The sequence below is a fragment of the Etheostoma spectabile genome, chromosome 22 (assembly GCF_008692095.1).
Source record: "Etheostoma spectabile isolate EspeVRDwgs_2016 chromosome 22, UIUC_Espe_1.0, whole genome shotgun sequence".
Classification (NCBI taxonomy): domain Eukaryota; kingdom Metazoa; phylum Chordata; class Actinopteri; order Perciformes; family Percidae; genus Etheostoma; species Etheostoma spectabile.
In genome coordinates, this window is record NC_045754.1 from 20552664 (window position 1) to 20580489 (window position 27826).

Consider the following 27826-nt stretch of genomic DNA (forward strand, 5'->3'; position numbering starts at 1 on the left):
ACGGTCGGACTTTGCAAATCGACGAATAGATGCGGAACAGGGAACAGGAGAAGATATATTAGGTAGAGGGGGCGGACGTGTGTTGCCCTTCATCATTTTAGCACAATTTTATACTGTTGCGGTCCCGTTGTATTATTTTATCGAATTGGACTGGGATATACTCTAAACCGCTGTGAAAATGGCGCAGCCAGACGGCAAGAAAATATTCTTTGAGAACCTGTCGGGAGCGGGGAAAGCCATCGCAGTGCTGACGAGCGGAGGGGATGCTCAAGGTAAAGCGTCGGACTGACAGCTTCCCAGAGAATATAACGTTATTTTTGTGCCGGGGAGGACAGGCCCGCAGAGAGCAAAAAATACACATAGTCTACACCTGGGTGATGTTGCACTGTTAGTAAAGCGGCTAAACTTGTCATATTATAGGCTAGTGTAAGAGTACAGTAGTACAGTAACAGTGAATAAGGTTACGAGCATTCAGCGAGGAAGCCCGCCAGTTAGCATCATGGATGTATCATAGTTAGCATGCTAACATGACATTCCTTGCTAACTGGCTAACAGCATCATCCTCTTCCATTGATATGGTGACATATTTGTCCCCTAAGCACGGTGACAGCAGTCAAGAGAGCTGTCAAGGTCGAGCCAAGCCGTGTCGCTTTTTTCCTATTCACAGACACAGTGCAGCATAACTGACGAGTTGAGGTTCCAATATAATTAACTTGTAGGCTACTAATTAATTTATGAAGCAGTGGCCGCCATAGAGGTGCAGACCACTGCACTGCGGGTTGTGCTGTGTTAACCTAGCAAGCAAGGACTGACAGTGTATATGGACACTGAAAAAAGCACCCTTAATATGTAGGCTATATTTTCAGTGAGATGAGACATGAGGTTGTGGTTCGAAAGCAGTCATAGTGAGTATCTCTGGTGGCATGCCTGTATCCTGTCTACGTGATGAGTTGCATATCTACATCAAATTTCCTTTAACCTTCCCACTGTGCGTCATAGAGGAAACCCTGGTCACGTGCTCACCGGCTCGTCTCTTCATTGGACTGAAACAGTTATAATCCATTTTTTTACTGTCAATGGTTGTAATACACACTTTCAACCACGATATTATAAAGTACTACATTTTCATAGTAATTTGGTGCAATTCATTTTGCATAAAACTGTAGTAGTAATGGCTACTGCAACTTAATGTTAAAAACCAATATTGTTTTTCAGTTCAAGCCCTGCTGTGAATTTTGAAGGCTAAGTTATTAACCCTTGCGGACCTGGACATTTTTGTCAAAATTTAAAATGAAAAACTTTTTATGAATGTCATGGTCGTCTTTTTCGACCCTTTTTTTTGTCTTTCCCCCAATGACTTTGTCTCTTTTGTCAACTCTTTCTGAACCTTTTGAATTTTTTGTTGGTTTTCCCTCAACTTTTTAAAGCTTTTTTGTTTGTTTTTTGACATTTCTCACTTATTGGACGTTTTTGTTACTGTTTTGACATCTTGTCACATTTTAGTCACTTTAATTGAAATGTTTCTCCCTTTTTTGACACGTTTAAAAAAAGTTCTACAAATTGTTTTCTCCCAAATTCTATATTATTGACAAAAACACACATTTAATAAAAGTAGTTAACAGATTATTTAACTTGTGAGGAGCGTTGTTGGGAACCATCCACATTACTTTTTCAGAAACCCAAATTTCTGATCTAGAAACTTTTTGGAAAGGGGTCAAATTTAACCCGAGGACAACAGGAGGGTTAAATGAAAGCTACCACCAATAGGCCTTTTTTAGTAGCAATATGGCATTATAATAATGCTGCGTGAGGTCAACGTGAGGTCAACCTGGAGACGTTGTTTTAGCTTGCACTCTCCTTTCTGTATTTTTAACAAGCAGCACTGCAGTTTTATACGCTTTACCGTAAATGCCAGTCATGTTACGGACAATATAGTCTTTGGCTTAGGATGAAAAAAAAAATCAATCTTTAGGGGGTGGCTTTAGAATTGGAATTCACTGTTAGCGGCCTACACATTAACACACACAGGAAGAAAAAAAAGCCTGATGTTGGCTCCAGAGCCAAACTAATGAGGCAGCGGCATGCATGACAGGAACTGAATGTCAGCGTCAGAGGGCATTGTGTGGCCTTGGCTTGGGCTTTCTGCGCCAGAATAGTGTCACTTATGCAGAATGAAAACTTCAGACTTTTAGCTTTGACAAAAAACTAAGCTGGACAAGAAACATGAAAGATATTTTTTTGGGGATAATCTTAAAATTGTATCATGCTGTATTGTCTTTCTTACTTGCAGTCTTAGTGTGTCTGTTTATAAATCCCTAAACCTTCTGTCTTCTCTAACTGTGATTAAACCAGGCTGTGTATTTGAATATAGTTATGTAATATATAATAAATCGAGCCCGACCGTTAAAGGCCGATATGATGAATTGTTGGTCCCTTTCTAATGGTTGTACATGCTTTGTTTTGTGACTGTAGGAGGGTTTTTACTTCCCAGCATGGTGTACCATGTACTGTCTTTTTTTCTTTGCTGTCTTCTCCACTAACCTAAATCTTTGTGTTGCTTGGTAACAACACTGCTTGGCTGCCATTAGGTCTGTACTGTTTACCGGTAGAAAGGAACCTCAGTCCTTTCTTCTGTTTATATCTCCTACAGTCGTCGGCCAAGTTCCTGTTTGCCTGCTGTGGGTAAAGCCTTATCCATTATTCCCACTGTCAGTGTTTAATCTAACCTGCCATTGACATTCACGCCACAGAGCAGGGCCTTCTTGGTTACTGCGTCCACTTGGACTAACCACAAAGTAACTGAGAGGCAGTAGGAGGAGCTGGGTAACTGACTGACCAAAAATGGCAGTGTGCTGTGGTGGGGGAAAAAAGTGGCCCATGTCACAGATAAGTTTAAACACAGATAGACTGCAACCCACCCTCACCACACACACACACACACACACACACAACATAAATACTAAGAGAGAGGGAATTAAAGTTTTGCATGCAGCCATGCGAATCAAATTTTTTAAAGATTTGTCACAGTTGAAACGTGTTTTCCTTCTTTAAAGGCCCAGTGTGTAACATCTTTAGTTGTTCATTATCAAAATCTGTGTTGCCCCTTCACAAACTTCTCCTTTTTTATGAATAATTGACCACCACCATCAATTCCAAGTATTCCTAGTGGCTTGAAATTTGACATTTTCGTTTGCATTAACTGGGGAAGACGCTTCATAGTCATGCTCCATCTTGAAATACGTTAGCCGGTGTGGGACTAACAGGACGTACTACTCCACCTTTACATTTTTCACTTCCACATGATAAATTCACAGCTGCTGCTAATTTTAGGAACAGTAGTCTTCTTCGCCCAGAAAAAGGATTTTGAAAAGAGCAAAAGACCGGCTTTTTGAAGCGTGTAGGCTACCGTAGCTGTAACTTGTACTTTGAACTGTGTGGTGCGAGAGAGCTGATTGCGATTTATGATCTCGACGCTAGATGGGAGAAATTCTTACACAATGGACCTTTAAAGTTGAACTATTTACTCTGCTCATCACTGCAGTGTTGCACAAAGTTGTTTTGTTAAGATTACTTACAGGTATTCTTTATTGTTTTTCAGGGATGAATGCTGCCGTACGTGCCGTGGTTCGAATGGGGTTATATGTGGGAGCAAAAGTTTATTTCATTCATGAGGTGAGCCCCCACTTTGTGATTATCATTGTTAAGGCCTTTGACACAGCTCATAGTTTATTTTATACAATAGGAGTGTGCCCAACGTAGGAAAACATGACTTGCAGCCACATCACCTTTATATAGTATTACCTGTTTGTTTTATAAAAGAGTCCACAGGTAACACAGGTAAAATGTGTAATTATTAACCTTTTGTTTTAACACAACAGAAGTATAAGACATATATAATTTAGCAAACCACTGTCAAATATGTCTTAACAAGTGTTTAAGATTAATGCATTTAGGGTTTTGTACCAAACTCGCTACTTTCTTGGGTACCGACTAAATTACCTCGGTACTACGAGGACCAGTTTACTTTAAATCAAACACTGCTAAATTTCATTACTTGAAAGCACATTAGCGCGAGCACATGTGGTCAGAGAGCGGAGCGCGCACACACACACACACACACACACACACACACACACACACACACACACACACACACACACACACTTTAAGTCATGGTAAAGCAGTTGCAAGTGTAGCCTAGTTACACCAAACTCTACGTAGACAGCGTATATTACGGCGAGGTGAAAGCAGTCGCACTATGGGTTAACGTTAGACTTCCTCTGTGACAGGCACGCACCACAGTGTTCACTATTCCCTATTGACTGACTGACAGGCTGAGGTTGTAAGGCAAGGCAACTTTATTTCTATATCCCATTTTAGCAACAAGGCAATTCAAAACACTTTCCATAAAACATTAAGGAGCAATTTAAAAAGAGATAGAAAATGATAACAGTCTAAAAGAGAATAAGATACAAATACAAGAATAAAAGCTACAGTGTAGTGTAAAAAAACAATAATTATTACATAGGTTGTAAGGACAGGGAGAGGGAGGGGTTTTTATTTGGGGGAATTATTTTTACAACTGAAATTAATGTTAATGTACAGGTATATATAGTATACTGTATATATATGAAAAAAGTGAAAGGTACCTAACCCTAAATGCATTTAATGAAGGAACAGCTGTACTTTAGTTGCAACAGTCTTTAATTGACAATAGTAAGATCCCAGTCTACATCTATCGACCCTAGGGCTGTAACGATATGCGATATGAAACCGAAATCACGACACTCAACCCCACAAACCTGTGAGTGAGAAGGCAGAATCAGGACACACCTCTTCCAACTCCCAGAGTTATCCTTCTTGTCCAGATCCAATGCTACCACATCTTTACATAACAGTCAGTATTAGTCCTTTTGGTGCCTTATTCCTGTTTTGTCTGGTAAATTTAGCTAACTGTAAAGACTGCTAAAAGCGAAAGGGGGGGGCACCGGTAACGCTATCGGAGGGTTAACTTTTCCCGTCCTTAGCACCGAAGTTAAGTGCTGACCGGTATGGTTGCTAGTTGGCTGGGGGCTGACTGTGGATGTGTCCCCGGGCCAGGGCTGTAATAATAGTGGATGGATGCTAGCTGGCTGGGGACTGACTGTGGATGTGTCCCCTGGGCCGGGCCTGTAATAATAGTGGATGGATGCTAGCTGGCTGGGGACTGACTGTGGATGTGTCCCCTGGGCCGGGGCTGTAATAATAGTGGATGGATGCTAGCTGGCTGGGGGCTGACTGTGGATGTGTCCCCGGGCCGGGGCTGTTGTCAGTTCTCATCCTGACTGAAGCCTTGCAGCGCCGGGAGAGTGAGACAGACAGGGGTAGGACAGGCTAGCTAAATTACCATTAGATTAGTCGTCTATCCAGGGTGGGAAATTAGCACCCGCCACCAGCCAATGGTGGGTACTTTTTCAAAGTGGCGGGTGACTTTGCTTTGTATACCAGCCACAGTGGCGGGTGGCGTAGTTTTCACCTCTAGTCCGTGACATTGGTTTAAAAAATGTGGCAATTTGTTCATTAGAGGAACAACTAACCTTAAATTAGAGACAATAAAAGACCCAGAGTCATCATGGTTTTTATTAGCTTATATTAATAAAATATGTATTAATAATACAAAATAATGTATTGAAACAATTCAAAATATGCTAGTGCACTTTTTATAAATTTGAATTCTGGAAAAAGTGGCTGGTAAAATTGGGCATCCAGCAGCCACTGTGGCTGGTGGGCAAAAAAGTTAATTTCCCACCCTGCATCTATCTAAACAGTTAACGTTACTGATGAATTTGTGGGTTAGCTCAGAGTTGTTAACCGTGGTCATGCTAAAAACTAACTGAGCGTGTTGAACAATAACATACTCTTATGTTACCCACCAAGAATTACATTAGCATTTTGTCAACCCACACCTAGACATTAGGCACCAAAGCACTTTTCCAGGTTGCAAGCGGAATTGTCCGTAGCTGTTACCATTACCATTATTCTTATGTCTCATTCCAACGAGTTGAACCACTGAAACAATTTTGGAAACATTATTTTTGATGTTGTATTGATCAAAATTGAAAATCCATCAATATCAATAAATAAGGATCTCTGTTGTATTACTGTGTTGCAAAGTGGGATGTAATCAGTGACAAAACAATGCCATGTGGCAAAAGTTGTATTATGTTTACTGAGAACCCCCCCCCCCCCCAAACTAAAAGAATCAAGGTTTGTATCGAATCGTGGGTCGAAAATCGTGATACACCCCGAACCCTGGGTTTGGTGTATCGTTACAGCCCTAATGGACACAGGGATGTTTATTCTCACACAGCAGATGTTACAGGAGCTTTGGTACTCTGTACTCTGCTCGCTCACCCTGTGATCCCTGCACATCTGTGTCTGTCATGGACCTCCTCGCTCAGTGTGCTGTTACATAACTGACTTGAGGCTTTGGCATACCTCGTATGAAACCACCCTCCCACTCATGTACTACAATACTCTGGGCTGTTCTCATGCACACTTCTGCAAGACAACATATGAGGATGGACACACTTTTAAACCATATTAATTTCTAGAGTTTCACAATTACATCTTTTTTTTTTAGTTCACTTTGCTATGGCATTGCATTAGGTTGACATATTTATTAAGTTCCGAGTGTTGATGAGCTAATGTTGCCATTAGGAGTCCACATCACTCCAGCTGGTAGCTTGATGTTGTTTGCAGTATATGTTCAGTAATCTTAGTTCATATTCATTTACTAAGATACTTCATCTTTTTGATCAGGGCTATCAGGGTATGGTGGACGGTGGCGAGAACATAAAGGAAGCCACATGGGAAAGTGTTTCCAGCATGCTACAAGTGGTGAGTACTTATCATAGGCAGCAGCCACACATCTAATGCAATAGGGCCCTCGGGAGGAACATGCAAATCATGTAGCTAATAGGAATTAGCTACATGATTTGGTTCCTCTAAGTTGTGTTCTGGTTAAAGAGGTAATTCCCTAACATCCCAGCAGTCAGTGTACTATAAGCAGCGTTCACTATTGTCAAAGTGTCCCTAAGCAAGACACTAAACACTAGGGGTGGAACGGTATATGTATTCATGAACCGAAACGGTACAGGTGTCTCAGTTCTGTACATGAATTTACACATAGAATACACAATAAAAAAATAAAAACTTGCATGCATATGTAATGCGGAACTACTGTTAGATACACGTTTTCTTATTGACACCTAACCTGTAGCCCGCCTAAGCTCTGAAGCTACAGGTATGGTAGCTCTTAGCCGAGCGCCACCTCGTTCCAGTGAGTGACTTAGAGCTCGCAGCACACTCATATGGACAAGTAGCCTAGCCTATGGCGAGTGGTGGCGACGCACAACAGCTAGAGGACCCGCCTGGGCTCTTTAAGATCGCATTAGTACAGGCGAGAGAGTGGTGGATAAGACGAGGACTGTGTGTCAGCAGTTATCAGGTATGTGAGTGGAAATACATCTGACATGCAAACGCATATCCAACGCCATCACCCAGATGTGCCAATCACTGGAACAAGACAAAAAAAACGTCCAACTTTTCCTCCCTTTCACACGAGGGAAACTATAGCTAGTCCCTTTCATCTTGGACGTTGATGGAGCATGAGTTGTCAGCTGCTGCTCGTTTCACTAACAACTGATGGTTGGACTTCTTCTTGTACTACAGAAAGCTAGGTCACGGTGACTGCTCATTTCATTGACTCTGAGGAAAACGAAAGCATCAGTTCTACAGATGCGGCCCCTGTATGAGACACCACACACAAACACACACACACACACACACACACACACCACACACACACACACACACACACACACACACACACACACACACCTAGATGAGAAGCTACAGGAGATCGTGGCAGAGTGGAAACTAGGAATGTATGCCTGTCGCACTTAATATCAAGAATACTTTTTTATCTTTTGTGGGGGAAGGTCTCGCCTAAGAGGAATTTTTTTGTTTTGTCATTATTCTATGTAATTTGCACTGTCATAAGTAAGAGATGCTGCATTTTCAGTTTTATAGCTGATTGTCTTATTTTGTTTACAAGTCCCAGATGGAGTGGGGTACTTTACTTTACACACTCAGGGGAGACACTGTTAGACACTAAGTGGTACAGCCTGGACAATAAAAAAAAATTGCCTTCTGCATTTTTGTTTTGCTTTTCCCTCCGCTGTACCGAACCGAACTGGGATGTTTGAACCGATGTATGAACCAAACCGTGACTTCTTTGTACCGTTCCACCTCTACTAAACACCATACTGCACCAAGTACACAGGGTTTGAGTTGCAAAAAGGAAGCTGAGGGACCTAAAGTCACAGGAAAAGAGTGCAATAGGCTGAAATCTTCACGCTTGTGGTCATCAGGGTGGGACTGTTATCGGCAGTGCCCGCTGTAAAGAGTTTCGCAGCCACGAGGGTCGCCTAAAGGCAGCTCACAACCTGGTGCAGCACGGCATCACCAACCTGTGCGTGATCGGTGGAGATGGCAGCCTGACCGGAGCCAACCTCTTTAGGGAGGAATGGAGTGGGCTGCTGGGGGAGTTGGCGGAGCAAGGTACTGAAGAAAGATAAACCTCCTCTTTGCTTAACCCTCGTACTATTTTCTTAGTTTCAGGTGTGCTCAATGCAAACCCATTAACTACACGATGTGCGGTTAGTAGTCTCACTTTGCCAGACCTTCAATCGCAGCGTCTGGCGAGTCCACACAGCATTCCGGGATGGGAGAAAAAGTTGCTCTGGGTGTACTGATATTTCTTTTAACCAATCACAATCGTCATAGGTGGCGGCAAAGGCTAAATGTTTGTTAGGATTTAACTACCTCACAGGAAAACTGAATTAAAGGGTTGTCTTTATTCAAGTTAGAGCTAAAGAGACAGCCTTGCTATGTTCAGATATGATCTTCTCCTTAAACCATTCCAGCTGCCGGCTTCACTTTTGCATGTGTAGGCTCATTAGAAAAGTGAATCTAGCAATATTAGCGAGAAACATTAAAAAATTCTGATCGTTTCAGGCTTGATTGATGCTGATGCTGTTCAGAAGTATTCGGCCCTTCACATCGTGGGGATGGTTGGCTCCATTGATAACGACTTCTGTGGAACTGACATGACGATTGGCACTGACTCTGCTCTGCACAGAATCATTGAAGTGGTGGATGCAATTATGACAACTGCACAGAGGTGAGGGGGAGATAGAGCAGCTCTATTTGTTTGTTTATTTATATAAGTTATATTTGATAAAGCTATGAGCAGAATTACACCCTGAACTTGGAAACAAAGGGTGGATAATCCCTAAATAGGGGATTTTGTACTTGCTGTGACTAAGCATTTCATTATCCTAGCATGACAATGGTAGGATAAACATCTATGAAATATTTGTTTATCACTACTTACACTTGCTTTTTAACAAATTTAAGGTCAATGTATTATTGGAAACGGAATGTCAATATACCCTGAGGAATTAAAATTGAAATAAAACATGCTCCATTGTCAACCTGTCAGGCAATTTAACAGCTAACCAGGGCTGGGCCATATGGAGAAAATCAAATATCACAATATTTCTGACCAAAATCTCGATATCGCAATGATGTTGTAGTGTTGACTGTTGGTGCTTTCACAAAATATTTACACAATGGGATTTTGGATAAATATTCATCAGTAATGTGGGTGTCTAAGTGGGTAAAGGCAAATAATACAACAGTTACAACAGTCTGGTAAGTTCAGAAAAAGACATAACTATGCAATATTACAATATTATGATATCCAAAATCTAAGACTATCTAGTCTCATATCACAATATTGATATAATATCGATATATTGCCCAGCTCTACAGCAAACACATTACCATGTTTACGCTAATTTCAGCTCTATTTAGCATCACCTTACAAATGTCTGTTTTTGAATACATCAGCATAGCGCTGTGCTACTCAAATGCTAAGTCATATTTTCTGTTCTGATTTTTCAGTCACCAGAGAACATTTGTGTTGGAGGTGATGGGCAGACACTGTGGGTAAGAATGCATTTGATAAACTCAATAGCAGATCCCAAAACATATCTATAAACATATTATCCAAAACATGTGTGATAATGAAACAGTGTGTGTTTTATCCTAGCTACCTGGCCTTGGTTAGTGCCCTGGCGTGTGGAGCAGACTGGGTGCTGATCCCTGAGATGCCCCCGGAGGACGGCTGGGAGGACAAGATGTGTGAAAAACTGTCTGCGGTAACAATCTTGTTTTTTCCCCACAGTAAACCCAGTGACTCATAACAAATGTATATATTTCTCTCTTGCTGTCTTGTTTAACATGACAATATTAGTATTCCGAACAACATTTCTGTTTTTCTACAAGGAGAAAATCCTGTTTTTCTTCTATCAGAGAAGACTCACAGTATGTGAAGGATCGGTGTTTAGTCTTAGTCCTCTGGTGTCATAATTGTGTGTTTTTTCTGCTTTGGAAACATGCCACTGTTCTATGATTCAGACCCGTTCCAGGGGCACAAGGCTGAACATTATCATAGTTGCAGAGGGAGCCATAGACAGACATGGGAAGCCCATAACCTCTGGTATAGTCAAGGATGTGAGTACCTGAATGCAAAGAAAGGGGAAGCCAGAAGCATGGAGACCCGACTGATGGAAATCAATCTTCTGTGCCACAAATATCCTAAATAGTCTGTGTTGCAGTTTTCTTGATAATTGGCATCAGAATATACTAACCGGATGATAAGAAAAACATTCAGTAATGACCGCTCAATTGTGTTTTAAGTCCCCAATGTCGACTTCAAGGCACCTAAGTATTGCCTAATCCTAACATTGGGGGCTTGAAACACCAAACACCGTAATGACCAGCTTTAAGGTTGGCAGGATATTGCTGATTACAAAGTGCAAACACAGGCTGCAGTGGCAAATTTCATTATGAAGTGATATATTCTCAGCCCCCCGGCTGTTGGCATCGTCTGGCCCCTGTGCGTCTGAAAGCCCACGTCGCAGCCACAGTCTCAGTTTTTCTGTCATGTTGTTTCTCCACCACTCCTCCTTGTAGAACCGAGCAGGAATGAAAAGGCTGAATATCATAATTGTAGCCGAAGGGGCGATTGATCGTAACAACGCACCCATTACCACTGACTATGTCAAGGATGTAAGTACAGAGCTTTGTTTAAAAGTGTGGCGAGTGCCAGCTTGGACTGCCTCCTGTATGACCTGTACTACTTACTGCTGCCCTAATGTGGCTTTGACTCTGTTGCTGTGTTCCTGGAGTGCTCTATCAGACACACTCTCTAGTCATGGCTGTCACGATACTACTACTGCTATAAAACCCCCAGCAGATACCCTCACTAAACCTCACGCCCTGACATTTGTGAAATCCAGTGTCATTTATTTCTAACTGCTTCACACATAGTTGTATTGAATACTTTTTTAATTATAACGGGTATGTATGACAGTGTAAACTTTCTCACAGAGATAATCACTGTATGCCACGCCAATGCACTAACTGTTTTTTTTTTTTTAAGGCAAACATTTCAGGCGTTTTGTTTTCTCGTACTGTACCCGAGTATCACCCCTTCATTTAGCACTTCCAGCTTGGGATCTTCTGTGATGTTCAGTTTAAGCTAAGAGCTCCCCGCTAACATGACTGAAAAATTAGAATGGCTTGCTTGTGCTTTGCTGTTTCCCCTTCTCTTAAGCTTTTCTATTGTGTTTGTGTTTCAGCGTGTGATGTGCCTGGTCATGTTTGTATGTATCTGTACGTTTGCATACACATTTTTTATAGTATGGTTCTATCGCAGACAGAATTTCACTTTTAGCTGAATTACTAATAGGCATTAAATACATTTGCATAATCTCATGAATTTGTTAAATATACTGTACAGAAGTATTAGCCTTAGAGGAATAACAAAGAATATTGCCGCAGTATTTGCTAAGACGTGTACATTTTATCCTCCTAGCTTGTTGTTAAATGCTTGGGGTTTGACACACGAGTGACTATCCTAGGGCATGTGCAGAGAGGAGGGACCCCTTCTGCTTTTGACCGCATCCTGGTAGGTCCACCACTTATTTCTTTATTTTTTTAACGTGAATTGATTAATTTTTCAAGCTAAATACTAGACATTTGCTGGATGCAGCTTCTGAAGTATCAGGGTGTGATACTTTTCTTTGCCTTATCCGAAAGCAAACTGAACATCTTTGGGGCGTTTTGACAAATCAATTAATGGAGAAAATATCCATTAGTTGTAACCCTAATATACACTTGATGATACACTAACTTTAGAACAATAACATTGTCAGATTTCATTTATCTGCCTTTGTTTGACTACAATTTACATGTTTGACTTTTACAACTTGTAGCATTTATAATAGAAAGTGTGCACACTATCAATCTGTTGTACATGTTTTCTGTGCGCTCCATTTGACGTATCTTGGTAGGAATAGTCCAGTTGTCCAAAGCATTTCCTGTTTAATCCTGTGTGTGTCTAAGGAGAAATGGCTCCAGGTTTCAGGGTAAGCCCATTAACAGATTTAAGGGTCAACACGTGAAGCACTGCATCACAAACAGTGAGAGAGAAATCTCTTCACGTTTACCACAGACCAACTAAAAATTGAAGCAGAGAAAAAGACATAACTAACGATTGTTTTCTCTCTCTCAAATTTTGTGTCCGGTGTGAAAAAAAATCACTGGATTTGTGGAAGAATGTGTTGGCAAATAAAACATTGCATGTTTACAGGAAAAACATAGAAAGGTTTTGATAGTGAGGATGATGCAGTTGTATCTGTGTGTGTTTGCTCACACAGGCCAGCCGTATGGGTGTGGAGGCTGTTCTTGCCCTTCTTGAGACCACAGCCAACACGCCAGCCTGCGTGGTCTCTCTGTGCGGTAACCAATCGGTGCGCCTGCCTTTGATGGAGTGTGTACAGATGGTAGGCACTGGACTGGGCTGGAAACAGGCCACACATTCAATACTTACACAAACATGTATTTACAAAAGTCTGGAAGCTGAGGAGAGAGGGGAACCGCGAAGCACATATAAACACAAACACTGGGAAATGACTCAGCTGGACTAAGAGAGGCAGAGTCAATGGGGGGGGGGGGGGGGGGGGGATTAAGGAATGGGGGAGCATTAAGGAATGGTCCATCGGGCCTGAAGTGGCACTGATGTTCACAAGGGAGTTATATTGTTTGAGAGGCAGTTGTGTCTGGTTAATGATTATGTAAAGCATTTGGCAGGGTTGGCGATGACTGCCTGCTGGATGGTGATGTAATAGCAACCCATCACCATAGAAACACATAAAGAGGCTTTGTTGTTGGATTTTGACAGAAGTCAAGAGACAATCTTGCCAAATGTTTCAGTTATTCTTTCAGATTTTGTAAAGTGGTTCAAGGAATACAATTCTATTCCAGGTCAAAACATGGTTTCATATTAGCTGAGTATTGAAGACATTGCATTGTTCTGTCTCTTTAAAATAGAAAGGTGGTGAGTCCCACATGCAGCAATTGTTGCGCTCATAATAGGCCCTTCAAAGATCACAGTATGAATGCCTACATATATTTCATCGTAGCTGATATAACTTAAACAAAGTGACTCTGCTTTTGTACACACAGGAAGTACAATGTATGTAATTGTACTGAATTCAAACATACTCCATACAATACTCCTCTCTTTTCCTTAGACTCAAGAGGTCCAGAGGGCCATGGACGGGAAACGGTTTGAGGAGGCTGTTAAGCTTCGGGGCAGGTATGACTGACTGCTCGCTGGGACCAATCCTATATACCAAAGACATCACTTAACTCAAGATCAAGACATGGAGTTTGATGTTGCATACTGTAGACAGGTGTACAGAGAGTGGACCATGGTGCTATTTTGAGCACCATCAGTCTGTCGTTTATACACAGCATAGAGTCAACAATTGGTTGTAAATTATAATGATGCAGCTAATTCAATTTACAACCCTCAGTTCTGACCCTCGGGCATTGCAACAATTCCACCAATCTCCTTGCGTTTGACTCGCAATTTTGTCGAATCGTCTCAACTTCACTGGAAATTTGACCAGTGAACTGAGTGTCCTCAACTTTCTACCAATCACAGCAGTCCCCCGTGCCAGACTTTTGCCTAGGTAGCGGATGCTGAGAGCCAATGACCAAGCGGAATTGAGAACAGGTTGACGTCACACTCGTACGCCGCTAAATACATTTCCTTTTACATTTCCAATTACCAACAAAACATAACACCAATGACCATGCAGAACAATTCAGATTGTCCTGCCAACTTTTACACATTTTACCATTAATGTACGCTGTAAACATTTTTCACTCTGAAGTCGCTAAAAGCTGCTGCTGTTTCACTCCTGTCTGCCTTCTCAGTTCTCCCCGCAACACACAGACACACACAGTAGATGCAGGATAAACCGGAGATGAGAAGGTAATAAGATGATTTAAGTTGAGCACAGCATCGCTCGTTATTGTAAGTGCAATAAAAAGTTAAAAGCCAATTAGTTGGCTGCTTTATCAAACCGTTAAGTGAATGTATTGCACCAGGATAGGAAATTAACTTTCAAAATGTGAACATTAACCAGCCACTAACAGATATGATCAAATTTGATTAATTCAATTGTAAATAATTATTTTGTGTCATAAATCATAAGCCATTTTCATATTCTACCAGCATCCTGAGCCTTTTTGGTAAGGTTAGCCTACTAGGAACACTCAGCCCAGAGTTGTTTTAGTCACCCTGAAACAAGTTTCCTTTTTTTAAGAAGTACACTAAAAAACCTTTTAGCAATTTTCACCATCTCCAGCTATTTCATTACATAAATACAGAACATTGCAACTTTTATTGCAATTTTTTACAAAAGCTACTGCAAAATCTGGCATTTTGGGCAGCAACAATAAAAAAAAAAGCCAGTGAAACTTGAAGGGACTGCTATATTGTGCATTTTTATGCGTGTGGTGCTGAAAATGTTCCAAACTATTTGTGTAACAATATTGCATGTGACATGTTTTACTGCAGGAGTTTTGAAAACAACCTGAAGACGTACAAACTGCTGGCTCATCGTAAACCAGAATCCGAACTGCCAGTTGTAAGTCACCTCACGACATCCTGACACTTCCTTTCCTTTTGACAGTGACAGTGTCAGCTCGGTTTCCTCGCTCCTAACACAAGCCAGAAATATACAGACACACACCAAGCAGGAGTTGTTTCTTTCACACATAGTAGCAGCCCCCATCTTGCCTGCACCATAGTTTTTAGAGAGTTATATTTTTTTCCCCAAACCACTGAGATGTTTAATTTTTTATTACCCTCCTAAGGATCTGCCAACAAAAAATGACTCAGCTGATGCAATCATGGTGCACTCTGCTGCTATTTTCAGAGGTATCCTTGGCAAAACAAGGCTCATGTGCTGATTCAAGTATTCCTGTAAGTGTGTGGTTTGGCAATATAGAGTAATGGGAGAATTTCAAAGCATGCTAGTTAAACATGGTGCCAGCTGTTTCCTGCTGTTAAGTGGAAAATAAGGCGACTTGTAATTATGGGAACCATTTAATAATAAACTATTTTACCTGCTTGCTGTGTAGGCTATAGTTGCAGTGGTATGCTTCGCAGAATGCCCAGGTGGCTCAGTGTTGGTCTGTCGTACAGCGATATCATGTGACACCTGGCTCCCTGCTAAGGGATGACTTGTTCAACCCTGCCAGTAGCTGTGACAGCCTGCTGCTGTGGCTCCAAAAGAAGCAGCTCAGATCAGTGAAGCGTAGAGGCAGCATGCCAGACGCCATGCTGTGGAGCTCGCCTCAGGGTTTGGCTCCCCATGCGCTTTTGATAATGACCAATGTAGGCCCAGCATGGAGCTGAGAGCAGAGCAGAAACCATTTATTGATTCACTCTGCGGAGCTTGATCAACTGTCCTCCAAAAACAACTGCAACAAACAGTCTTTATTTGGTGGGATGATAAACAATGTTAGTCCCATTTGATGTCCGTTTTCTGCCCTCAGAGCAACTTCAATGTGGCAGTGCTGAATGTTGGGGCCCCTGCAGCGGGCATGAATGCTGCCGTTCGTTCAGCCGTCAGGGTGGGCATCTCTGAGGGGCACAAGATGTTTGCTGTCAGTGATGGGTTTGAGGGATTCTACAAAGGCCAGGTGGGTACTACTGTATATGACTTATACACTATACTATATATTTACTAGTGCACTGTTGCATGTATATAATACACCACCAGAGGTGGGTAGAGTAGCCAGAAATTGTACTCAAGTAAAAGTACTGTTACTTCAGAATGATATGACTCAAGTAAAAGTAGCCATCCAAATAATTACTTGAGTAAGAGTAAAAAAGGGCTTGGTGAAAAAACTACTCAAGTACTGAGTAACTGTTCTAGCACAAGCATTCAATCAGTCAGACAAAAATACAAAATAATCATCTTTAGGCAAATTATAGTTCATCCAATCAATCAAAATAAATAAAATGTATTAATTACAAAATAGCTTAAATAAAAAGACTTATCACATCAAATTTGGATGGATATACTGTGTGTGTGTGTGTGTGTGTATATATATATATATATATATAATAGCTCAGACAGAGTTGGCGAGTCAGACAGTGCACAGCCACTGTTTGGACACAAGCGATAATCTGTCTAGATGAATGCAAACCAATTTCCTGCACAGACTCTCCCGCCCCTGCCCTGCTCTGACAAAGTCAATGCAGTACCACAAAAAACTGATAGAGGGCAAAAAAATACACAGACAGTAACACACAGCCTCTGAGTAATCAATCAATGGGAGGATGTTCACCTGATCTGACTATGGAGGAAATCTTGAATGATGAATGAAAGGAAAAAGCAGATCGTAGATATGTGAACCCAGGTCTGTAATTTGAGACACTGCTATTTTCCTTCTCTATGACTGGTAGAACTGGTTTCCTCTCCTTTATTCTCCTTTGACCTTTTCCCAGAGAGAAAAAAACATAAGTCACCTCAGTCCGAACTTGGCTTATTCAAAGATCAGCACTTAAACAATCTGATCGTTTATCTTCATCAAAATGTTCTCAGTATTAGTGCTTAGTTAAACACCCAGTTTGTGCTCTGGCTAGCTGAAGTCAGGCTGTACCAACTGACCCCAAGAAGATTAGACCAGCAGGAGTAATGGATTTCTATACGTCAGTGCTCTGGGACTCGCTGCTACACACCTCTGGGTTATCGCCGGTCCAGTTCCTCTGTTATATATGAGAGAGTGTAGCCAGAAAGGTAACTCGCCTAACAAGACGTGTCAAATAATACAGAACTGGAACTAACACTGGAGGTTCTGGATGTATTAAGGTGTGAGGTAAATGGACCACCAGCAATAAAGAATCAATCTTAGGCATAGGATTCATACATTTGAATGCTAAAAGAAGGATCAATTTAAAACGTGATGCCGTAACATTTGCAAGTGTTGTCTTTCCCTCAGATTAAGGAGATCAAATGGGCTGATGTCGGAGGATGGACGGGACAAGGTGGATCCCTGTTGGGAACCAAAAGGTAACGTCTGGCTCTGTTATCGCTGGTTGAACAGCACCTATACAGTATATATAATGTCATTCCTTGGACTGGTGGATTATTGTAAACTCAGATATCAATACTGCTGTAGACTCAGATACAGATTTTGGCTTTTAAAGTATATGTAGCCTAACTTTTGTCAGTTGGTGTTTAGTAAACACAGCATTGTTCAAAGTGAAATTAGCTGTGTCATCTGTGAACAAACTCGTGTCATAGATGAACGCATTTTTAGTCAATAAAATGTTAACACAATAGTACATATTTGACCATTACTTTTTTGACATTTTAGGTGGAAGCTGTATTCGCCTCTGGTTCATATAAATAAATAACAACTTTGCTCTTTTCTTTCTTACAGAACACTTCCTGCAAAGCATATTGACAAAATTGCTGAGCAGATGCGAATGCACAACATTAATGCACTCCTAATTGTTGGTGGATTTGAGGTATGTTTAAAGCTTTTTTTGTCCCTGCTAGCTAATATAGCTTATGAGGCTACATTGTCATTTTTACTTTCCATAAGCTTGTAAGCTCTTAGACATTTGAAAATTCACGACAGGAGTGCTAATACTATATTTCATATTCAGCAACATTGTCACAATGCTCATACAATTAAAAACGTCAAACTGTGGAAGCATTACTATTTATATTGCCAGATGTCTATATGTACAGTATATGACAGTGAACACTAATGTTGATCCTTTCCATCAGTCTTATCCCATTTTATGTCAACACACCACCATATGGCTCCTTACATAGTCATCTACATAATCGTGCGTCAAAGTAATTTCTTGGTTCACTGTTGATTTTCATTACTCTAAATATAGAGAGAAAGTATGATTCTATATGTGGGGCATTGAATTATTGAAATGAAAAGTAAAGCAACACACACTGTGACTGAAATATAACAGGAAGCACCTGCTTTTTTTCCAGCCATTTCACGCAATCCCATTTATCTGCTCACCAGCTTTGTTTTCCTTTGAAATATGCAAGTAAATGTACATGTATGGATGTGTATATGTGTGACAGAGATAATGTTTTGAGTATATGGAGTGGTACCTGTCTGTTTCGCTGCTGTCCGTTGTGATAGACCTGGCTCCTCCCCTTGGCACCCTGTCCTTCCCCTCCTTGTGGCAAGTAGCACCTCTCAACCAAACCAACCTGCCAGCCACCCTTGGAGACACTAAAGTGCTTGGCTCTGCCCTGCAGGGCTTCCTGTCACTGCTGGAATTGTTAACGGCGCGCGGGAAATATGACGAGTTCTGTGTGCCCATGGTCATGGTCCCAGCCACTGTCTCCAACAATGTGCCGGGCTCAGACCTCAGCATTGGCGCTGACACAGCTCTGAACGCCATCACTACTGTAAGTGATGGGGCTGGCAACCAGAACAGTTGAACTCACAGTAACACCCAGACAGATTGAAACCACACACACATGGACACAAGCAGAGAAACAGTCAAACTTGCTCATGCTCACATAGCCAGCCAATCATGTTTCAGAAAGGGGAAAATTGCTCACTCAGTCATTTTACCAGTCAGTGAATTATTTGGAGGAAATTTTGTGAACGTTGCACCTGTCAGCCACATCTGGACTGAAACTAAAACATCAGCAACTCAGCCAGACAGACAAATAGAGTCACGTCTGTACGGTGAGGCCTGACTGGTAAAGGTAAAACCAAGCTACAGAGTACCGTCCCTCCCTTCCCTGTCAGGTGAGTAGGTGAGTGACAACATGCGGGCATGCTGTGGGGTGCACGAGAGTCGTGGCCGCCATGTTTGCTCTGCTCTCCCTGTCTGTGTGTTTGTCCTCCTACATCATTAACATCAAGATGAGTGGTTAACATGATGTCTAGCTAGCTCTCACATACAGCTACAGAGCACAAACTAACACCCTGTAGTACAGTTAACATGCACTGTATTGCATCTATCTGCTTTTATTGATAATGAAGCTTCAATACAAACTTTATATTTTTAGTAACATTGCATAAATTTGAGGATATTTATGCAAAGAATATATAAAAGTAATAAAACTACCCAACATTGCTCTTGCTGTGTTTGTTTAAAGCATCATGGTAACTCAAATGAACTAAAGAACCAGCGCAAATATAAACAGGATGACATCTCCAAACCTGAATCTTCGCCACCATCTTATTCATCCTCCTGTGTATGCCGACTCGATTGGTGCTCGTCTTGCCTGCAGATAACCTTCCACAGCAGATGTGGCCGTCATATGGTTGTCCTATGCAGCGTCACGGCTTTGTGCTGCTGAATCACGAACACACAGACTGCTGTCTTTCTTCCCTCTGTTCTATCTGTTCCATCGCCTTCCTTCTACATTTTGTCCTTTCAATGTCCTGTCCTTCCATTCTCTTCATTTTCCCTTCTTCACTTTCTTCTTTATCTCTCTGCCCACATTTCTGCCCCTCCATTCTTTTTGCCAAAGGGAAGCCATTGCCACTATCACACGGAAAGAGCCGGAATGGCAGGATACACTCCTGTAAACTGAGAGAGATTCACCTCTCTCTCAGTGGCCAGCCTTTAGTGGCTCTAACGTGTGTTCATGTACTGCCGCTTCAGGCCTTTGAGAGTCTGCTGCAGCTGTATGAGGCTCGCTCTGCCTATGAGGAGCTTTGCATCCCGATGTGTATGCTGCCTGCCACCATAAGTAACAATGTACCGGGCACAGATCTCAGTATCGGGGCAGACACGGCCCTCAATGCCATCGTGGAGGTAAGGCAGACAAACCGCCGCCCCCACAACTTTGACCGCTTTGTTCAAAATGCTTATTCACAGAGGATGAAAATGACACATAATATCACATATCAGTGGAGTCAATGGTCCAGTGCTTACACTCCGCAAACTCTCAGCTTCCAAAAGCAGATGTGCAGTTAAGTGTTGCATGAATCTCTAGATTTCTCTGTATCTTAACCTAACTTTATCCCAACTCACATCTTAGCCTAACTGTAGTTCTAACATTATACCTCAGGATTAACCTTAACCAAAACACTGAAGGCAAGTAGGGTCTAATGAAATATGCCATCAAGTTGCACTATGGGAAATTTTGGTGGAGAATATCTCGGCCTCAGCTGCCTTGAGCCGTCTCTTGTGAGTCCCCCAACGTTGTAGATGTGTAATGCTGAATCAGTGTAATGCACCTTTAACATTGTTGTAGCATCTGAAACTCGACTTATTACTGACATCACTGTCACCTGATGTCAAACTGATTAACAGCATTGGACTATTAAAATAATGTTTGAATGTCAAATCAAATAGAAAAGATAGTATACATCTACAAATAAAATTCTAACCAAGTGTTCCAAACCAAACATTTGAATTTTAAATATGTAAAGTTTACCATTTGATGTCCTCTCTCATCCTTATGCAGGACTCCTGTGTAACTGGCAAAGCAGCATTTTAGCCTGAATCTGCCTGAATTGCTTAGCAAGTTGACTCTTATCCAGATTGAAAAATAAGCATGCTGGCCTTGAAACTAGTGTCTTTCTGTTGTATTTCTATGTGGAATGTATTTTTCAGAACATGACTAATCATCACCCTTCTGACCTTGCTGGTTTGACTTTTTGGCACTTTGATATGTTAAACATGACATTTATCTGGAGATACCTCACATATTAACAGTTTCATAATGCTAAGCTGTAATAATCACATCCTGTGTACTGACATTGTGAGCTCATGTGCATGTGTCAGACATGTGACCGCATCAAGCAGTCGGCCAGTGGGACCAAGAGACGCGTGTTCATCATCGAGACCATGGGAGGATACTGCGGCTACCTGGCCAGCGTGGGCGGCCTGGCTGCTGGAGCCGATGCTGCCTACATCTACGAGGAGCCATTTGACATCAGAGACTTGCAGGTAACACATCATGTCTTAGTATCGTGCACACATGCACCTCAACATTGACTGCCTCATCTTTAATTTCTCAACTCTCCATCAAGGCATTCACTCCCTGAGGCCCCATTCAGGCCAACATAGGGATCTGGTGATTTCAGGGTTGTGCGGCGGTGTGGGAGTGTCACAGAAACTGCCCATTTGTGTGACATCCTGTTGTGTTTTTTAAAACCCCCAATGTAGCACAAGTAGACTTAATATTTCACAGTTTCCGTCAAATTGTTTGTATCCGACTGCACATGACGGCAGCATTATTTCACGGAGTAAAAGAGAAAGAAAAGACAAAGAGCCAAGCGAGACAGATCCACTGTGCTTTGTTGTTTGGCAAACAGCTGTTTCCCCCTCCTGGGCAGTTCAGTGCTGGTGTTTTGTGTTTCAGAAAGTTTCTTGTGGCAGCGATGAAGGTAGTGATGTTTCCTGTTTGCTGTACAGAACTCTCACACTCAATACTGACTGACAAGTCTGATTGCTGTAACAATCGACATTCAAAATTAATGGAAAGACCTGTGTGTGTTTGACGGCCGACGTAGGCTGTGTGAATGCCCACTCACACTCACTCCATATACAAGAAGCCTTCAGGCCAATTGTGGGATGGCCTCAGCAGTACGATGCCATCTACTGGTCACTCACATTTCCTATTTATTCCTACAGGCCAATGTTGAACATTTGACTGAGAAAATGAAGACCAGCATTCAAAGAGGACTGGTCCTCAGGTAACATGATGATTCCAGCAGTCCAGACAGTCACAGCTAAGTTTAAGGCTGAGCCACTTAGTAATCATGAGATTCAGACACATAACCCGTGTACTGCTGCTGCATTTATAAAGTTCTATGATCCAGTATTTCCTGTCCTCAGCACTTGATTTTAAGCTGCTTGTATAGTAAACAGAAGCAATGTTGATGTCAACACTTAAAACAGCTGACATCTGATCACTTTGACATGATCTCAGTGAGGAAAGAACAATGGTTATGTAGACTCAGACATCTGACTAATAACTGTGGTGTGTGTGTGTGTGTGTGTGTGTGTGTGTGTGTGTGTGTGGTGTGTGTGTGTTGTGTGTGTGTGTGTGTGTGGTGTGTGGTGTGTGTGTGTGTGTGTGTGGTGTGTTGTGTGTGTGTGTGTGTGTGTGTGTGTGGTGTGTGTGTGTGTGTGTGTGTGTTGTGTGGTGTGTGTGTGTGTGTGTGTGTGTTGTGTGTGTTGGGTTTAGGAATGAGAACTGTAATGAAAACTACACCACTGACTTTATCTACCAGCTGTACTCTGAAGAAGGGAGGGGAGTGTTTGACTCCAGGAAGAATGTGCTGGGACACATGCAGCAGGTAGGCACAGCTACACTGGTTCTTATTTAAATTCAATACAATTTCATTTATATAGTGTCAAATCCTAACAGAAATTATCTCAAAACACTTTACTGATAGAATAGGTCTAGAGACCAAACCTTATAATGTACAACGACAAAACAATTTACTGACTAAATGGGTGTGTTTCCTTTCTGTAGCTGGATCAGGAGTAAAAATGAATTCCGACTAAGGAAAGATTTAATAACATATTTCTATATTTGTATCATAAATATGCAGATCTTCATTTTACATGGAAGGGCTTTGTTGTATTGCGGCTTTGTGTGTCTCGAGATAAGAGCAGATAAAACTGGATCAAACTGAACTTTGATGATCCTCAAGGGGAAGTGCGTTGTGCCTGCAGCAAATAATGGGTTTCAGGAATTATCAAAGTACATTTGGTTCCAGAATACATAGCACAAATAACAACCGTTAAATATAATTAAAAAAAACAAGTTTGGCGGGTGTCCTGGTGGCTCTGGGTTTGAATCTGGTCCTATACATTTGATGAATACAGGGTTTCTACAGGTTTCAACAAGTCACATTTAAGACTTTAAGACCTTTTAGGGTTACGCAATCATTTGCATAAAGCTCAGTGTCAGCAGGGTAGATAGAGAGAAATAGAAATCTTTAGCCAAATAATCACTAATTCAATACAGGAATTAATTTTACCTTATAATTATTCAATACAGCATATATGGACAAAACATCAAATGTCAAGTTGTTTTCATCCTCATGTTTTTTGGGGTTAAAAAAATGTGATAAAATGAAACACTTTGATTGTTTTAAAAGGGAGGAGCACCGTCCCCGTTCGATCGTAACTTCGGGACCAAGATCTCTGCCAAGGCGATGCAGTGGATTAGCAAAAAGCTGCTGGAGACATTCAGACACGGTAAGGTCAATGCTCCACTGCAGTATTACTGAGACGACGTGTGGTAGTGGATCCCTCCTCCCTGTAGAGGCGGACCCTTCTGTCATGGAGTCACTGTCTGACATTTTGATGTATTTCTGTCCTCTGAAAGGAAATCGTGTATTGATCATATTCACCCATCATCATAACTATTTAATGAGAACGTCACTAACAACTGTGAGTGATGTGTGATACACTGCATGTGTATAAAGGCTACAATTAAAGTTAAAACTCCTCTTTTGTTTTTTATGTCTATTTCCCATACACATGGATGACATAAGACGAAGGTAAATCTTTTTTTTATTGCTGGCTCCATGACCATCTCCATCTCCATCTCCATCTCTAGCTCCATGTGCCTCCCTGTTGTCTTTGTGATTATTCTGTCATATTACGATCCCTCAGGCGGTCTAGGCACTTGTGGGGTACAGCTAAGACCGGTTAGTGTTGCTACTGTCTTCGGGTCTTATTTTAATGATCTAAGCGCCTGGCGCAGGTGTGTTTAGGGCGCGTACGAATCCTCTTTAGCTAGTTTAACGGAGAAAAAGGCTCTGTATGCCAGGCGCATGGTCCTAAAGGGTTGTCCTTAGTGTCTTCATTAATCAGAGGTGCGTTTTGGGCGTAACATGCAATCAATCTTTAACAGCAAATCAAAGGTCCTCTCCCATTCCCTTTAACAGCCAATCAGAAGTCCTCTCCCATTCCCTTTAACAGCCAGGCATGTTTGTATCTTGGCGCGATGTTAATACGATGGCGGATTTGCTGAACAAGAAGGAGACGTTCAGGAGAAGAAACTGATCTGCTTGTGCGTTAAGTGAAAGCATATAAGCATATCATAATTCTATTTCACGTTGTAATATTTTATTTTTAATCTTTTGCATTGTACTAATTTGCTGTTAAAATAATGAAATGCTGCGTTATTGACTTCAGACCAGGTTCTTGTTGGTCAATGATGTGATCACTCCCCGCTGCCTCAAGATAGCAATACGCCCAGAATGCACCTGAACACACCTCCCTGTAAGACCAGCACACCCATAATGCACCTGAACACACCTCCCTGTAAGACCAGCACGCCCAGAATGCACCTGAACACACCTTCCTGTAAGACCAGCACGCCCAGAATGTACCTGAACACACCTCCCTGTAAGACCAGCACGCCCGTGGGCCAAAGATGGACGCAGGTGCATTTTTTATTTAAACAACGCAGGATCTGGACTGGAAATTACCAACTGCATCAGGCTGGGCAATATGGAGAAAATATCACAATATTTTTGACCAATTACCTCAATATTGATACCGCAAACTAAGATAACGTAGTGATGACTATTGGTGCTTTCACAAAATGAGATTTTTGATAAAAAACAGTCTGGTAAGTTCAGAAAATGACATCACTTTACTGTAATGCAGCCTTTAAAACCAGCAACCAACATTTATGCCAAATCACAATATCCAAAATCTAAGACAATACCTAGTCTCATATATCAGTATTGATGTAATATCCATATATTGCCCTGCTCTACAACTGCGTCAGTCTTAAAATAGGAAAGACACTTTGGTCGGGCTTTGCGCTGCGCCGGGTGCAAGATAGGACCCAAAGTCACGAATTTAGCATTAGCCACCATGCTACTCTATTTCCAGTTCCTAAGTCATCTGAAATTGTACGACGGGGAACTCCTAGTGTGAGCTGTATCAATAGTGGAACCATTTTGCTGCTTTACCCCACATGTTCTTGTCTGCCTATGATGCTTGGTGTTGCCTCAGTTGCTTTCTCCTCCTGTAGATCCACGCAGAGCTGCTTTCATCCCGCTGTAGACCCTCTCATACCCACTGCCCCACGTCTATCTGCACCCAGCGAAGGGACAGGTACGTTCCTGTGTTTCCTCCTCTGACTGCTCCGTGTTTCCCTGCAGGCCGAGTGTTTGCCAACACCGAGGAGTCCTGCTGTCTGCTGGGGATGCGTCGCAGGGCTCTGGTCTTCCAGCCCGTCGTTCAACTCAAGGACGAGACCGACTTTGTGTACGTATCACACGACTCACACTCCACCAATGTCACTTTCTTTTTTTCTACATGGGTCCCACGGGTCCTGGAAATCCTTTGAAGTTGTGAATTTGAGGGGGGTGGGGGGGATCAAGGCCTTAAAGTTTTTTGAAAATACACTTAAAATCAGTAAAAGTTCTTGAATTTATATATTTTACTCAAAATACAAAAACTGCCAGTATGGTGGCAGTAATTAACCTTGACCCGGGTCTCAAACTATGCCGTGTTTGATGCTTGACTTTGAAGGAACTGGGCCTGGAAAGTCTTTGAATTTGATATTGAAGATGGTGTGGGAACCCTGTTCTAGTCGTGGTTAGGGGTGTAATCGTCCAACATTATCAATACAAAGTGCAAATATCATTACATATCGTCCTCTTTGGGATGCGCCTGTATTTTGAAATTCCCACTTCAGATTTTATTCTTTTTATTAAATAAAGTAGTTTGTTTTAATTTTACTGTCTGGGAGAGCTCAGTAATGAAATTGTCAAATATCATTTCAGTTGCTTTTTGTAAATATATACAAGATTGGGTTTAATGGGCTTATGGTCTCGTATCAGTCGCAGGCCGCTGAATAGAATCTAAAATCATATCGGGGCAGACTTTGTGATATAATATCGTATCAGGATATAACGCGTGATTTAAACCCCTAGTCTAGTTGTGGTTCATGTTAGTGTTAAGCCCCCCCAATGTGACGATGTGGGGCCAAAACTAAGATGACTAAAAATGAATGAGGCTAAATATTGTTGGATTCATATTCGAGCTGATCCATCAATGAACCCAAACACCAGTTTTAGCCTTTAAAGTCACTCTTGTATCACATATCAACATGCTCCCTGTTCTATGTATATACTGTATTTATCCTGTATATCTGTTATTTTCTCGCCTGCCTGCAGTCACAGGATCCCTAAGGAGCAGTGGTGGTTGAAGCTGCGTCCTCTGATGAAGATCCTCGCCAAGTACAAGACAACCTTCGACGTGTCCGACTCCGGACAGCTGGAGCACGTCGTCCGCAACCGGCCTAAAGAGTCCGACGCTTCAGTAGCCATCTGAAGGCCTAACACAGAATGCAGTCTGTATGCAAGACTACATGTCTGTGAGGAGTCAGTGTGTAGTAAAAGAGCTCCGGTAATCAGCAGCCATCTCTGTTTGGCCACATACTGTGTTCATTTCCTGTGTGTGTCACTCCGCTCTGTTTTGTCTTGACAAACTCATGAACTGGGACCTATCCTCTGCAGTGCCCCTAATAGCAAACACCCTCATGCTCTGGCACACGTCCACACAGCTGTGTGCCCTTGTTGCCCTGGATGTTTAATGCCCCCGCTGTTTTAAAATTGCACTCTCTCTGTGTCCAGTTGCTTAGGCAGGCTCTGAAGCTCAGAGAATAGACACTGAATCCGCTGGAAAAACCAGCGTGTGTATCTGCCTAGAACCAGTGGGAAGTTCAGCAAATTTATTAGAGACTGACGCAATCCAGTTCTACTGCTGCAAGTCGAGAGAAGTGCGTGCTGTGCTTTACACTGAAGCTAATATTTATCTTTTTAACATTGTTTCTTATTTTGCTCGTGAATATGGATATTTTATTAACAGTAGGCACTGCTGTACTGCGTCTGTCTGTCTGTCCTAATGCACCAACAAGTTCTATGTGTACTGTAAGAGACTAATGTTTCCCACAGATTAAAAATCCCACTTGAAAAGTGGACCCTATTAGTGTCTCTGGATTTATTGACTTAACTCCTCCACATTTATTAAAACACATTTTACTCTATTCTTTATCACAGTCTTTCCAGCTCTTCACTTGAGTTTTATGATTTTCACTGCATGAAATATTGAAACGCACGACTCCATGGTTTTATGGCTGCACCATTCTGTCTAATGGCAATATACTAGATAACTTGGGCCTGATTTGACACACATTTTCCAAAAATTCAGCCTGCGATATCCATTGAAACATTTGGATCTTTGCTAGAATTTGAATAAATTCCCAAATTCTTTGGGTTTCACCAAAGCTTGGACGACAAAAATAGTTATTAAAAAGTTATTAAAAGTTATTTTTTATTTGGGGGCTTCTCTGGA

The 27826-nt window shown here is 41.8% G+C and overlaps 1 protein-coding gene across 9 annotated transcripts; it reads left to right on the top strand.

The window, feature by feature from the left end:
- On the top strand, positions 1-27457 carry pfkpa (phosphofructokinase, platelet a). 9 transcript variants are annotated; one of them, XM_032503564.1, is made up of 23 exons: positions 1-272; positions 3599-3672; positions 6802-6879; positions 8415-8604; positions 9061-9226; positions 10012-10056; positions 10160-10268; positions 10528-10623; positions 11990-12082; positions 12834-12959; positions 13710-13774; positions 15047-15116; positions 16030-16176; positions 17482-17552; positions 17926-18013; positions 18777-18929; positions 21272-21436; positions 22124-22185; positions 22680-22791; positions 23602-23701; positions 24001-24006; positions 25627-25732; positions 26647-27457. In XM_032503564.1, exons 1-23 carry the CDS (start codon positions 179-181, stop codon positions 26801-26803), a joined length of 2373 nt encoding a protein of 790 aa, XP_032359455.1. In that variant the 5' UTR covers positions 1-178; the 3' UTR covers positions 26804-27457. The 9 variants fall into 9 exon arrangements, with proteins under 9 accessions (XP_032359455.1, XP_032359453.1, XP_032359456.1 ...); XM_032503562.1 differs by lacking the exon at positions 18777-18929 and adding an exon at positions 20144-20296; XM_032503565.1 differs by lacking the exon at positions 10528-10623 and adding an exon at positions 11086-11181.
- Positions 27458-27826: the final 369 nt, after the last annotated feature.